At 41.6% G+C, this 15,141-nt stretch overlaps 1 protein-coding gene across 1 annotated transcript; it reads left to right on the top strand.

Annotated features, from left to right (window-relative positions):
* The first annotated feature begins 6,744 nt into the window (after nucleotides 1-6,744).
* On the top strand, nucleotides 6,745-9,185 carry snai1b (snail family zinc finger 1b). The gene is made up of 3 exons (XM_035655968.1): nucleotides 6,745-7,035; nucleotides 7,388-7,927; nucleotides 8,276-9,185. The coding sequence occupies exons 1-3, from the start codon at nucleotides 6,954-6,956 to the stop codon at nucleotides 8,455-8,457; spliced, it is 804 nt and encodes a 267-aa protein (XP_035511861.1). The 5' UTR covers nucleotides 6,745-6,953; the 3' UTR covers nucleotides 8,458-9,185.
* The last annotated feature ends 5,956 nt before the right edge of the window (nucleotides 9,186-15,141 follow it).

The following is a 15,141-nucleotide window of genomic DNA, read 5'->3' as shown; positions in this document are numbered from 1 at the left end:
ACATACGCACACACACACACACATACGCACACACTCACATCTGGGCAAATTCCACCTCTGTTAGCATTAATGTTTTGGATATTAGTCTGTCAGTGATGGGGGCAACAAGGACACAAACATACTTTATAATTGTGTGTTTTATGTAACATACATACACTCTGCATGTCAAGTTTGGAAACTGTATTCTGAGCTTTCACCACCTCATATAAAAATAGGAAAAGTTTCCATCTTAGCGAGATATGAGCGTGTGTTTGCTCATATGTAACTCTATCAGTTGTCTTGTCAAATGATTGTTAAGGACATCGTGCAACAGTTAGTGCTCTGGCTTAATATAATGATGTGTTATCAATTATCTCGTGGTGATAGGTGATTTAAAACCACAGGTATATTTGATCAACAATTTATTGCTCCCTCACATGCTACACAGTCACACACAGTGCATGAAGACAGGATTTCTGTTTTCAACCTGGGACATAGCACTGAGTGGGAACAACACAGCAAGAAAAAAAGAAAATATAAACAGCATTTTCCTGCTGAAATGTGAACGCCTTTTGTTCCAAAGTACAGAATGGATAATAAATGTCACAGCCTCAGTGGCTGTTTGAAAAAAAAAAATCAATGTTACTTTCATACACAACAAAGAACAACTAATCTAATTTATTTGAATTATCTTTTACTTTAATAATTGAACTCTCTTACTTGAAAATGTATTAAAATATTCTGTTTTAATATTTATCCTCATATTCTTTTGTGATCACTTGATCTGTGTAAAATAATGTACACATATAATGACAGACAATCTGTTGGAAAATGCTACGAAGCCATTTTATTGTGTTAATATTAAATAATATAGCAGTTTATTAAATTTGTCTAGTTTGGGCACTGTTGCCTCATGTTGTTTAAAAAACGTACATGACAAAGTGTTGATTGCAAGGTTATGGTAACTGGTTTATAGCTAACTATGTCTTCACATACAAGGACCTTAACTTGGTATTTCGGTGCATGATGGTCATAATAAACATAGTAAGAGAAAAGACAAAACAAGTACTGCAAAAGTCATAGAATCATAAATATAAAATAGAAATATACAATAAAAAATATGGAATCAAATGGATGAAATGTGCACAATAATGATCAAGGAATGTGCAAATGTTCACAGTATATTTTGTGATAGGCATTCTCTTTCCCTTGTAGTCAAATACAGACGCAAGCGGTGTTCAGTTATTTGCAATCTGCAACTTCACCAATAGATGCCACTAAATCCTACACACTGATCCTTTAAGTAAAGTCCACTGGGTACAACAAAAGTTTCATATCCGAATTTTGATCAAATGTGTATTTTTTTAAACAAAGTTGATCTGAGAATTATCAGTATAAACATAAATTCATGTTTCACTGTTTGACTTTTGAGGACAGATGTCAGATAATGTTTAATTGCCTTGATTAACATTTTTTAGATATTGTAACCAGTGACTGTTTGGAGGAGCAAGTTATAGACAGCATATCATTTTGTAATATATCTACAGTGACCCGTGCAGGGGGCTTCAGGGTTAAACAGGAATAAACACAATCAGAAAATATTCTTCAACAACCTTCCCACTATGTCAGTGATGTTTGTTTTACCATTACTGGGCTGAATATTAAATTGCACAGGAATTGTGTACAGCAAAAACCATATGGAGAACAAACAAACACTTCAGTCTGCAGGACATGTTGGCTGCTTACTCTTCCTTGCCGAAGAGAAGTGGAGCAAGATGGATTTTGACTAAAACATGAGTGAGTGTTTGTGTCTAATAGAGAGACTTCAACAGAGAGTGTGTACGGACGACTGAGCGTGTGTGTGGGAGTGTGTGTCCATATGACCAGCTCTGCATTCCAGTGGGATAATCTTATCTCCCTCCTGCTGGGTTTATGGACCTCTGAACCTGTAGGACAACACGCACACATACACACACACTCCATTTCACACTTATAAACAAACACAGAGACATGAAGTGGAAAACAGACAGTCACATTAGAAATAGTCTGACAGGTATTTATATAAGCTTGTTTTGTGGTTGTGGTGAGTTGAAGATTTTGTGGTTGTGGTGAGTTGAAGATAAAATACAGGTAACACATCCAATAGGACAATCTTTAATGTAGTGAATATAATATATAATATATAATATGTACAGACAGGGAGAGGACAAAACTTAAACAGAGTCTTCAAACCAAAGTGGATCATTTGTGTCACCCAAGGAGTAAACTGGTTCTACTGTGAGAAGCAAAATGGGCAATAGTGGCCCAGATTATAATCACAGACTAATCTATTTTCTTTTAGATTCAACCAGAGCATCACTGTACCATCCCATCCAACCACTCACTGACATGTTGGGAGATCTCCTGTACCCTTTGAATCATCACATGAACAAAGAGAACTTGACTGGACTTAATTTATGTGCTGTTGTTGTGCATCAGGGTCAGTCTGGAAAACATCCAATGTAAATGTGCTCAAGTGATCGTTACCTTTTGTCTGAATCTGCTGAATGGCAACAATGCACCTGATTGTTCAAAGGCTATCAGCTCGGGGTTTTTAAATGTAAAACATGGCTTTAAGCTGCACTTGTGTACTTGGCAAAAACAATAGGTGTTTGGGAGTTGTCTTCTTTTCAAACACATGAAAGGACACTGGAGTACAATATGGAGGTCAACCATCAGCTCAAACATGATATAAAATATAGCCAAGTAAGAAAATACAACCCCCCCCCCCCAAAAAAAAAAAAAAAAAAAAAAAAATCAGAGCATAAAGATTTAATGTAAACTTCACCATCAGTTCCACAAAAAAGGGAAACTGACATGACACATCACGGTGATGCAGCACTATATACATACCTACAGGAAGACAGTCAGGTTGAAATATTGGTAAATTATCAAAACAGATGTTTGCATTGTGGCTACGAGTGTGTTCCCATCTCCCTCCACATCTGTACTTTGATCGTCTTTTTCCTCTCTTTCATCCTTAAATGAGATCTTATAAATGAACTGCCTTCACTCACAATTTCTAAAATCCTGGCTATAGCCCTGACTGCTACTGAATGAACAAACTGGGTAAGATTATGTGTAAAGGCACACCTGTGAGGTTCTGTTATGCAGGTGCTACATTACCCACAATTCAACTTGACCGCTTGGTTGGAGATTCAGCGCGTGTTATGCTAGTAGCAGCTAATATTAGCCTTTGCGCTGCCTCTAGACATGGAGGAGAGGAGAGAACGGGCTACAGAGGTCATGTAAGGCTCACTTCTTTCTAACTCCACACTGCCGGACGTTTTCTTCTTCAAATGTGTAGTCTGAAGCCCCAACTGAGACACTGACTCAAGTGACATCACTTGAGGAAACCAGACTTTGTACAGCTCCCTCTGAAGCCACAAAAGGCTTTAACATATTATTGTTGGAAGTTCCCTGATGGAAATTTTCTATTTTGTAATCCTGTTGCAACATTACATAACTGTAGTCACCAGTGCAACAGCTACTGCTCACTGAATTCATGTGATTAAAAAAAGTATTATTGCAACACACTGTACATTACAATCAAATGCAACATAGAGCAATACGTTTCCCTATTATTGTCACAATAAACTGTATAAATCATTTATCTGTAACAATCACCTTAAATCCATTTATGACCTTTTTATTTTAATTCATCCTATTCAGGGATATTCTGATTAAGAATATATGCAACGATTTCACTTAGTAGCTGTTTTTGGAAGAGCGACAAACCGTCAGAATATTTGACGGTTTTACAGCATATGTTCCCCAGAAAAAGGTTTAAAGACAAACACATCAGACCTTACCTTCAGCCAGGAGCTTCTGCAGATCCTTTTCGTTGTACTGGTCTGTATCAGTCCAGATTTGTCAAAACCAAACACTGTACAACTTACTTTAATTCTCTTATGAGTTTACTGCAACAGCAGAACTTAATCAAGAAAAGAATACATTTTCTTATCAAAAATGATACCTGAAGAGTGTAGTTTTGATAAACTGCTCTAGTTTAACCCTAAAGTATGAGACATGATTTGTTTATATGTGCCTGTTTTTTTAAAAAGGGGACATTTTGAAGACTCGTCACAAGCCAACAAGTGTATTCTAACATCAACCAACCTCATTTTAGTGTTTATATTCAATTTTACAAAAACACATGATAAGCAACAGATTCCTAGAGCTTCATGGTAATGTTTGCATTTCAGCATGAAAAATAAAAGAGGCTGATCAAGTATAACTGAGATTATCCATACAATCAATAAACTGTTGCCATCAGTTGTTGTACTAAATGTTTCTCAGACAGTTTCTTCTTTTCAACGGCATTCAGAGAGCCACATTCCTTTCAGGTTGGTATTATCCGAGATTCACCTTGTTGGTGTATTTTTTGGCATTAGTTGGCAAAACCTCCCCAAGATTAGACATAATGAAGATTCATCTTCTGTGTTATTTTTAGTTTGAAGGGGTTTCAGCAGACTGTTTGAGCCTGTGTAGGAACACCGTCTGGTTCATTCCTGAGGCCAGAGAGGAGAGAAGAACATCTGTTCTGAGCAGCAAACTTTTCATGTCTTCCTGTCCTCTGTGTGTCATGAGGTCACTCTAACCCTGTTGTAACACAAATTGTCTGCCGTCAGACAAACTGCTCTCAACAGTGTGTAATCAGCTGTTTTCACTCTCAGAGCCTCTTACACTGTGTGTGTCAGGTCAGGTGGATATTTCATGTCATATTTCTTCTGTCTGTGTGAGTGAGGAATATAGACAGAAAGTAAGTGTAAGCCCTATATAACGTTAAGTTGAAGCTCTCAAACACCATTTGCATTGTCAGAGTCATCCTCAGGAGCAGAGCCACAACTCAGATTACTTTCACGTGTGTCTTTGCTATTTGCTTTTTGTTTTTACTGCTGTCATGCCCTCGTGACCTCCAGTCTACGTGGCGTCGGCGTCAACAAGCGCTCTAACGACGTGTGAACTTTTGGGCATGCCGCGACAATGGCGCCTTTAGACAGGTGCATATACCCCCATCACCCTGCCAGCGTGGAGTTCTTAGACTCTTTGCAATGCTAAACAGTACCGCTGAAGACTGTGACATTCCTGTATAATGCGCGGCACCTGATGTTCAGACTCACGGGGTGTGTGCACTAACGGAACAAACAAAAAATGAAGGAAAAGGTTCCTATCCTAACATCATGTAACAGAAGCACCAATCATTGTTAAAATACATTTAATCCGTCAGTGTAAGGGGTTATCAGGCATTCAGTAATAATACACTTTTATTTTTGGAGCGGAATTTATTCAAAAACTGATGAAATGTACAATTACAATTTACAATAAAACAAGAATATAAGCATAAATAGTGAAATAAAATAGTGATAAAATAAGATAATAAAGAATTAGGGTAATGTTTACAATGTTAAAACATGAGATGAACATGCACAATAATCACTATTTTTCCTCTGTTTTCCTATTATGACTTTCTAATAGATTATATCAGGCTAACCTTGGTAAAGATGACAATGTTACAAGTTTGATGTCGGAGAGTGGAGCTGCGTAATTGAATTACGCACACATGTTGACGCAGGTTTACGCATTGCGAAGAAGAAAAAAAGAAGGACAAAACATGTGAAACCCATTTCCTCTCGGGGGCATTATCCTGGTTGGCTGCATTTCATGCCACCCGAAGGCACAAGCTTTAATAGGGCCCTGTCTGGGTTTACATCATCATATTCTTCCTGTCAACTCCGTTAATTTTACCTCGGATCGTGCTGTGAGCAAGCTAGGGAACAGTGGCTCTTTCATTTAAACGGACTTACTTCCCGCAGAGACACAGAGAAAGAGATATGCGGTCAGGATGAACTGAGTGCCTTATGTTTTGTGTTGAGGGGAGCAAAGAGAACAGAGCGTTTGTCTCCTGTACCTTCTCAAAATGTCTCCACCTCACCAGGGTGCGTAAAAGCCCCGAGGCACAGGCACACAAAAGAGCCATCATAAAATGCCACTTATTTAGGAGAGAATCGGTCTAAATGTTCTTAAGTTGCCAAATGCACCTAAGTGTTAGATGAGAGAGAAATAAGAGATAAGCTTAATACTATTAGAAAGCAGTCAAATTGAATTATAGTGTCTCAACTCAAACCAACACAGCTGTATTGTTAATTGGGAAATTACTCACTTCCCCTCTTTTAAATGGACGCTTTTAAAAGTAGTAAGCTTAAACAAATCTCATTTTTTAAAATCACCATTTTATGCACATTTCAGCATTATTCTGTATTCTATAAATGTGTGAATATAAATGTGCAGTAAATTAGGTTACCATACAACCCATTACCTCATACAGATAAACAATTTATAAGCCGACAGAGGACGCTCCAGCTTCAGGTTGCCATGACACATATTGTAAAGGAATGTGGACAAGGTGTAAAAGAAATCCTAAAAATTGTTACTATATGTGTTTTATCATCACTCTTTCCATATTCTTGTGCACATTTAACGTCATTCAAATACAACACACACAAAAAACATTTTGGGGGAGTAGCGTCATCTATTCACATTTAATGACAATACGTGCACGCCTGTGTGTTAAGAGTGAGCGATTAGAGGCGTGAAATGCACAATTAGATTTGCGCTTTGCTGCAGCTTTTGGCACATTGGGCACCTGTGGTGAGTGGAGCTGGTGGCGCCCTGACACACGGGGTGTGTCCTTGGGCGGAGATCTACCCACCCACCCCGCTGCTTCTCCCCTCTGGTTACTATATGAGGAGGGAACTTTGCGATCCGTCAACAAGATACGTTCAACTTCGGTAGTGGTCTTGTTGATCTCGCCTAGCGTTTCCTCTCGCTCCGACTGGAATCAGCAGCTCTCTGAAGAAGAGATCCTTGGATCTGAGCGCACTCCGCCGTGGGAATATTTTTTTTCTAATTTACCGGAGAAGCCAGACCTCACCATGCCTCGGTCATTCCTTGTCAAGAAGTATTTTTCCAACAAGAAGCCATACTACAGGGAGAGCCAGCTGGAGAGCCAAACTGGTAAGTTTTTTTCTCACCAATTGACTGAATTTGATGCATCTGTGAGTATATTTATATGACATGTTGAGTAAATCACAGTCAGTCAGTCAGTCAGTCATGAAAAGGGTGCTTTATCAAGTTACCCCCTGCAGAACAGACCCATGTGGCAGATAAGATGGTCATTTATCTTTCATTTAGCTTCCTGGGTGCTTCACATGGCAAATTTGCTAATGGAAAAGCTAGATGGATCAGGGTTATGTTGAATACAGGCTGTAACAAGACACCAGGAATGAAAACAAGTTTAGTACTTTATTAGATTATCTGTCCATTGAAGTGGCAATCCACCTGACTTTCCTTTCCTCTGTGTTTCCAGCTTTTGTCCCAGAAAGCTTTCCACGGGCTGAACTTCCAACGCAGAACAACAGCTCTGCCCTGACCTGCTACCCCACCAGCCCATTCTTCAGCAGCATTGACACCCTGCCCGCACCCCTCTCCCCGATCACCCCTGTGTCCTTGTCCCCTTCACCACGGGGCCCTCTGGACCTCAGCAGCTCTCCCTCCAGTAGCAGCGGCGAGGAAGAAGAGGACGGCGGACGTACCTCAGATCCACCCAGCCCGGACATCATCCAGCACATCTACCACTGCACGCACTGCAGTAACAGTTACACCAGTCTCTCAGCACTGTCCCACCACCAGCTCTCCCACCGTGCTCCACTCCAGCAGACACCCTCTCTCCCCACTGAAGTCTCTGCACGGCCAGCCTTCCACTGCAAGCACTGCCCCAAGGAGTACACCAGCCTGGGGGCCCTAAAGATGCACATTCGCTCACACACACTGCCCTGTGTGTGCCCCACATGTGGCAAGGCCTTCTCCCGACCGTGGCTGCTCCGGGGACACATCCGCACACACACAGGTATGCATCAAAAAGCAGCTTTTTCCATTAGTATTTCAGAGGGATCACATGTGTTACATTTCCAAGCTCTGTTTGCTTGTAAATGTAACAGCTGGTTGCACCTTGTGCTCATTGATATTCATTGATGTCTCCTGATGTGTGAGCAAATGTTATTGCTCAGCACAATCTAATCTCAGCCTCACAATGGTTATGCATGAAAAAGGCCAATCTGCATTTAGTAAGTTAGGACAGTGTTCCTGCTCTTTTGTTAGTTATCTGATCATTTGAAAAACAATGACCAGACCCTTTGGCCTGTTAATGAAGCGTTTTCCTGATGCTAACAGTTTTTTTTTTTCTTTTTGTAACCAGGTGAGCGCCCATTTGCTTGTCAACACTGTAACCGGGCCTTTGCTGATCGCTCCAACCTGCGCGCCCACCTGCAAACCCACTCTGAAGTGAAGAAGTACCAGTGTGGCTCCTGCGCACGGACCTTCAGCCGCATGTCCCTGCTGCACAAACACAACGCCTCTGGCTGCTGCCCTGCCTCATAGACTCACATTCCCTCTAACTGCTCTCATGAGCCAGTTGAAGCTGCTTGCTGGTTAGGTTGTCCACCCCTCAGGACACTGGACAGATTGGTGCCAGCTCACCCACAGAGCCATGACAGGACAGAAAACTGGACTTCTGTTGCTTTTTATAAAACGACTTATTAAGTGCCTTTTTAATTTTCCAGGACTCTGTAGGTTTATCAGATTTTCCCCATTGGTATCTGCACATTTTTGTTGCGTCCTGTCAACTGTGTGCATGTGTGTGTGATTTGAGGGCAGCTGGACATGCAGTTAATTCCCAGGAAACTCCATCGGTGCCGGCCGGTCCGGGACTCTGGCCATGTTGCAGCTGCTTGGGTGTGTTTTTGTGTGTATGTGAGGATGTCATTCCTCACCATACTATACATACATGGCATGTGTGTGTTATGAGCAAGTGTGTCTGTGTGTTGAGACAGCTGCCTGTGTATGGTAGTAGTGTGGAGGCAGGGCGCTGAGAGACGTGTTAGCTCTGACCTCGACGACAGGTGACCCTCGGCTCGCCCTCCTCATGCCACACTGTGTGGCATGAAAGGACCACTTAAACTTGACCAAAAAACTCTTTCCTTCCTTCATATTGTCATTTTACAGTCTAAAGATGGCACGAGTTTTGACCTACAGTTTTAACGAACCATTTTGTTGAACATGACTTTCAAATGGGAACATTGTGCCTTTTTCTGCCACATGTAAATAAAAGCTTTGTTTTAAAAAAAAAACTGTTGTGGACCTACTTATGTGCTCAACCATTAATTAATATTTCAACAGGCATTGTATTAAGTCACAACTCTAAATGAGTTCATCAGGACAGACATGACAGTTTCTGAATGGGAAGACAGAGTGTGTGAGCAGGGGTAGGTTTGTGTAATGTTGAGTGATAAAGGGAACACCTGCACACACCTGCCAGGCTGTCAGCACCAACACACACACACTCACACACACACAGGCACACATGGAGAACACATGCTAAAGAGATGAGGGGGGGCACACAAAGCGACTGCAGGTGGGAGAAAGGGAGGTTGGCAAAAAAAAAAGTAGTATTAAGAAGATGCTGTGCAAGACAGATCTTCCCAGGGGCTGGAGTGGGCTAATCCTGCAGAAGAAAATCAGTGTGAAATTAGCTGAGTGTGGGAATCCCACTGACCCACTTCCTGCTGCAGGAACGGCCACAGATGGAAGCAGAAAACTTAGGCTCAAGACCAACAAATACACCCCAGAGAGTCAGGCTCCGGACAACAACGGCAGAACCTCGGGACTGAAACAGATCCCTCAGTCTGTGCGGCCATCTGCTCAGGAATGGTTAAACTCCGGTTACCTTGTAGGAACTTTTGGAGGAAGTCTGTGCTTATGAGCCCAGCTGAGGGTGAACATCCAGGGTGCACATATGGCAGCAATGTGTCTACAATCCCTACTGCCCTCTTGACCCAAACACACTGACGCCAGCATGTCTTAGTGAGGTAACAGCGCGTTTCCTCCAATAGCTCTCAGTGTTGAGAGCTGGATATGAGGGAGGTTGAGGGGGGGTGCTTGAGGAGGTTCTCAAAAAGCTTAGGATCGGATTGCATGACTTAGCTTGCCCAATGTAAACAGCACCTGAAAGGCTGCATGCGTGTGCACACTCACATGCATGAATGAAGAGCGTTACTTTTGATTAGGGGGATTTTTCATTTGTCTCCCTGTACCTCTCTGGGGCTGTTTTGAAGCGAGAGGTGAGAGTCATTTAGCTGCTGCACACCTACGCAGTCAGTGAGTCAGAGAGGCAGACAAACAGGCCACGGAGACTGAACTTAGATTGAACTACCGACAGTGTTAGATTTGGTGGGCAGAGAGAAGTGGCAGCAGTGTTCGATGAGTATAAAGATGGAGAAAACACATTACAAGTAAAAAAAGAATTCTTTAGTGTAAGATGATATTCCATTTTCTTCTTGGGATGTCTCTATCTTAACAAACATATACAAAAACATGTCACCAAACAGACTTCCATTTCTGCTATGTTTCGGCCGTTTTGAAATTTAACTCTGACAACTTGCCAGGGGGACATTTTTTCTGGTTTGCAGTGTGTAGGAGGCACTCTATCACTCTGTAGCTTTGAGGCAATGAGATCACTGGACCTGTCACCTTTCTTTTTTAGTGTGTGGTTGTGAGTGTGTATGATATCATATTGGCCTCCTCAAAGTGTTTTAATGTTCGCAGCGTCATGCATGTGGCCCCTGACTAATGTGACATTCCTGAGCCATTAGTGACAGACATACAATACAGCCATCTAACAGAAAGAGAGGGGCTGCTCTGTCTGCTGTCCTTGCAGTCTGCTCTTGAGTCAGAGTAATAATTTGATTTTCCTGTAACAGGAAATAATGTTATGCTGACCTAATTACTAAGAGAATGGGGGATTGCCATTCATTTTAATTTCTCACATGTGGTATTCCCATGGAAAGAATGTCTAAGAATTATTGCCTCGCTCTAATAAACGAAAACAATAAAAATTGAATTGCAAAAGTGAATTGGAAGCCTGGATGTTGCTTCATGAATTCAACTGAGGTTTTGTGTATACAAAAGCTGATGTTTGACAGTTTACAGCTGGAGTGCCGTCATCTTGGAAACAGAAAATATATGCCTCTCCAAACAATCATCCTGTGTAGAGTCATAAGTGGGGCTTCAAATGTGTACAGATTACAGGTCTATATAAACTCAACTCTCTTGATTTGAGCAATGGGAAGCAGCGCTGCATGTCAACAATGAAATAAACCTTTTCCAACACGTAAAACTAACATTTCTGACAGCTGAAATTGCCGTTTTTTCCCATCTACTACGCTACTCTCAGTGTATGTGTTTGTGGTAATGTTTAGGACACAGGAAGCGGCCTGTCAGTCTTGCATAAACACAGCTCTTCTAAAAAGTGCTGATATAAAGCATCTGGGTGCGGCTACAGCTGTTTGTGTGTACACGGATGTATGAGAGTTGTTGTGGGTCTCTGTGAAGTGTAGCTGTCTCTCTGTCAGGGGTTTGTAGTCCGCCATATCAAGGAAGAGACAGCTAACAGTATATTGCAGAAATCAGAGCTGGCAGGGGTTTCAGAGCTGAATCACTGGGGGATCAGATTCAAGCCAAGAAGGTTAAGTCACTGGGTTAAAGTTTCAAACCCCTCTTACGAGCTGCAGTGCTCCTACACAATGTCACAGCCCAATATTTCAGCACCAACCTCCTCTGCTGGAGCTGGACCCTCTCATCTACCTTTGTCCTTTTAAAGTCATTAAAAAAATCTTCTTTATTTTTACATTTCCTCCAGCCTGTATAAAATCACGGGCATGTAGGATGGAGAAACTAATAACACGAGGTTTGAAGGAGAGGGTGACCTGGGGATAAGAAGATGATAATGGGAGGAGAAAAAAAAGTAAAAAAAGTAATGAGGGAGAAGAGATTGAGGGAAAGAGATTTGACATTGGGGGAGGAGGGAGATGGGTGGGTTGGTGGGTGTCTGGTGAAGAATGACTGTTTCTGTTCGCGGGCTGTTTATCAAATCAGTAGGGAGTAGAATTTGCTGAGGAATGCCACATGTTGCAATGCAGACTTGATCAATGACATGTGCTGTGAGGGCAGAGAGATACGCTCGGTGTGGACGCTTTACTTGTTAGGGTTTTGTACAATTCTGCATAGTTTCAGGTTTTTATTAAGTCTTAACATGCACACCGACATGGATTCACACATGCACACAAAGAGCTCAGATCTCTGGACAAATAAACCAGTTTTACCCAAGGACAGGATATGGCCTCTAGGAGGGGGTACACGCCATTTCCTGCCCACCTCCGCACTCCTGCTGCCCCCCTTCAATGGTGTGTGTGTGTTATGTGGCTGGTGCTATGTTTCTTCCTAAACACAGACCCTCTCTGTCCCACAGGGTCAGAGGGTAGAGGATGAGCCATAAAGGGACAGGAGGGTAAAGAGATGAGATATGTTTGTGTGACAGAGGTTTCCTACCTTGTGCCACCCAGAGCTGCGTAAATGCAGGTTTCCATTGCAGCAAGAGTAGGGCAATGTGGATGAAATCAGGTATTGATATTAATAGACAGAATTCAAATGAGAAAGTTTATAGAGTAGATAAAAAAATGGGTCTATTTTCAGCTTATCCATTTAATTAAATACCCCCAAAATTAAGGTATTTAAACTGATGCAACAGCAAATCAAATATTCCCATAAACCAAATTTGCTGAGGATTTATGAAAAAATATTTATTCAAGATATAGTAACTCTAACCTAACCTAAGAGTCTTCTGAAGAATAAATACACAGGCTGAGGTAGGACCAAGTCATTGTTTTGCAAGACATCAGTAGGTCTCAAGTCTTTAAATTAGTATTTTCTAGTCAAGAAGCTCAAGTCATTGGTTTAACAAATAATAATATATATTAAACTATATTATACTATATGAGTACTGTAGTTCAGTTTTACGATACTTGGATTCTACTTTAGTGCAATGAAACATGTAACTCTGCTTTATACTTCTACTCCACTACATTTTAAATAAAATACAGTACTTTTATTGTACTTTTATCTACTCTAAAGATGAATATTTGACATATGAAAAACTGGCTCATAAAGTTTGAATGCAGTATTTTTACACTGTAGTATAATATTACTTCTATTGAATTAAAAATATCTGAATACTTCTTTTACCACCACACAATACACAAGGTTGACAAATATAGGTGCTCATCGCAGTGACCTCAGGCTTGAATATCACAAATCTCCAAGTCTGATCTTTCAGGCTCCTGCCATCTGGTACAATTACACTTTATCTGATTAATGTTATGTAATGCAAATGAAAAGGGTGACAGCATGGTTTACTCCGAGGTGGTATCCTAGAGGACTGGTTTATACTCCATAAAGTTGTTCTTTTAGCAATATTTTAACATAAGGACTTTAGCAGCTGAAGTTCCTAGCTGTTCAATAGTAGGATGATAAAAGCTAAACAGCATTCAGCTCCTAAAGTAAAAATATTCAACACAGTGTACATCAATTACATTAAGCATAAAAATTGTTTCCCCTCAATAATATAAGCAGCGATGAAGTAAAGTTTCATTAAAAGTTTCCAGGGCACTTGTTCCAGTAGCATGACCTCACAGTCTCCCTAGGCCCCCAGTTGTTGCGCGAAGAAAAGTGATTGTGGTTGCATCAGTGGTAATGTGACCGTGGATTAACACACTTCATTTCACCGATTAGCACACATTCACCCAGCGAGGGGAGGACGAGTCAGTGAAATACAAGGAGGAAAACCCATTGGCCTTTGATTTACTGAAAGCTGTTGGCTATTAGGGAATCGCTGAGATCTCCTGCACATTCAGTTGTTACACAGAAATGTCAGTGGCACCTACTGTGATGTATTTCAGCTGCGGGCCAATCAGGCTTAAATGTAGTGCAAGAAAATGAGTGTCTCGGCTCAGTGTGCACAAACCACACACAGAGTAAGCTAGGCAGTGGCCAGCAAGTCATGACATGAGAGAGTAAGAGAGTACTGACAGAGGGTAGGATACGTGGAGTACATACTGGGGGATGGTGCTAAGAAAGCAGGTGTCAGAATAGATATGAAAGAATGAGCGACATGGTGAATTATAATAATAAGAGCGGAGAGGGTATCAAAATAGGAAGACTGCTGTTGTGTTTTGCTTGGACCTCTGGATGAGTCTGTGTTACGCTTGGCAGCTGAGAGCAGAAAATTGCCTGTGCGGGCTATTTTTCTTCTTTTTCTTTCATTCATCCCTCTCTTCTCTGTCTATAGCCTCATGTTGTGTCATTCTTTCTCTCCCTCTCTCCTTCTTATTTACCACAGGTATTCAGGTATTTGGCCCCAGGGTGCTTCTGGTGGTGCTCAGAGGTGCAAGGTGCACTTTTGTCCTCCTGTCAGGGCCTGTGTGGGCCCAGGGGGGCGCCAGCCGAAGGACCAGGACAGTTCTATTGTCCCGACGCATTCCTGTCAGTGAAGGATATGGTAGGGAGGGTGTTGTGTAGAGGGGCCAACATGGGTGGAGATCAGTCTTTGAGTTGGGGATCTAGAGCTTGTGTATGTGTGACTGCACAGATTGCCTACCCTCTCCTCCTCTTCCTGCCTTGTCCCGTCCTATCCTGTCCCTTGAGGAGCCACAGGGCAGGCGAATGCACCTGCCTGAAATCCAAACCCCAGGGCCAGACGCCTATCTCCCCCATCTCCAAGGTTTTATAGAAACACTGCATGTGCCACACACACTGGTGTCCACTTACGCACTTTTAAAATGGGAGCACAGAGGGACATCAAGTTGTATTGTACATTATATCTTAGAAATCAGACATTTGAATTTGAAAGAGTTTCTGAATTATTCAGATAGGACTAAAGTACATTTGGAGAAGACTGAGAAGCTGTCAGTTATCTTAAAGATCCCCTCTAGATATGTATTAAGACATATATGCAATAGTCTGCTTGGAACAACAATGTGTGATCTTTTTCCACAAAAAAGCCATAATTGTTATGGCTAATTGGCTAATTGTGTTTCCCGCTGGACACAAGATGTCTTCTCCTTTCTCAGCCTATGAGCACTGGTTTCTACATCACATTTATATAAGTTGCATACTGATTGACTTCCAAACTACTTGTGATGTCACAAATCATGCTCGTAGGCCCCGCCCCTT

The sequence above is a fragment of the Morone saxatilis genome, unplaced genomic scaffold, assembly GCF_004916995.1.
Source record: "Morone saxatilis isolate NCDOM2014 unplaced genomic scaffold, NCSU_SB_2.0 Contig15, whole genome shotgun sequence".
In the NCBI taxonomy this organism is placed as follows: Eukaryota; Metazoa; Chordata; class Actinopteri; family Moronidae; genus Morone; species Morone saxatilis.
Note: the sequence above shows the minus strand (reverse complement) of the source record. Positions and strands in the feature narration are given on the sequence as shown.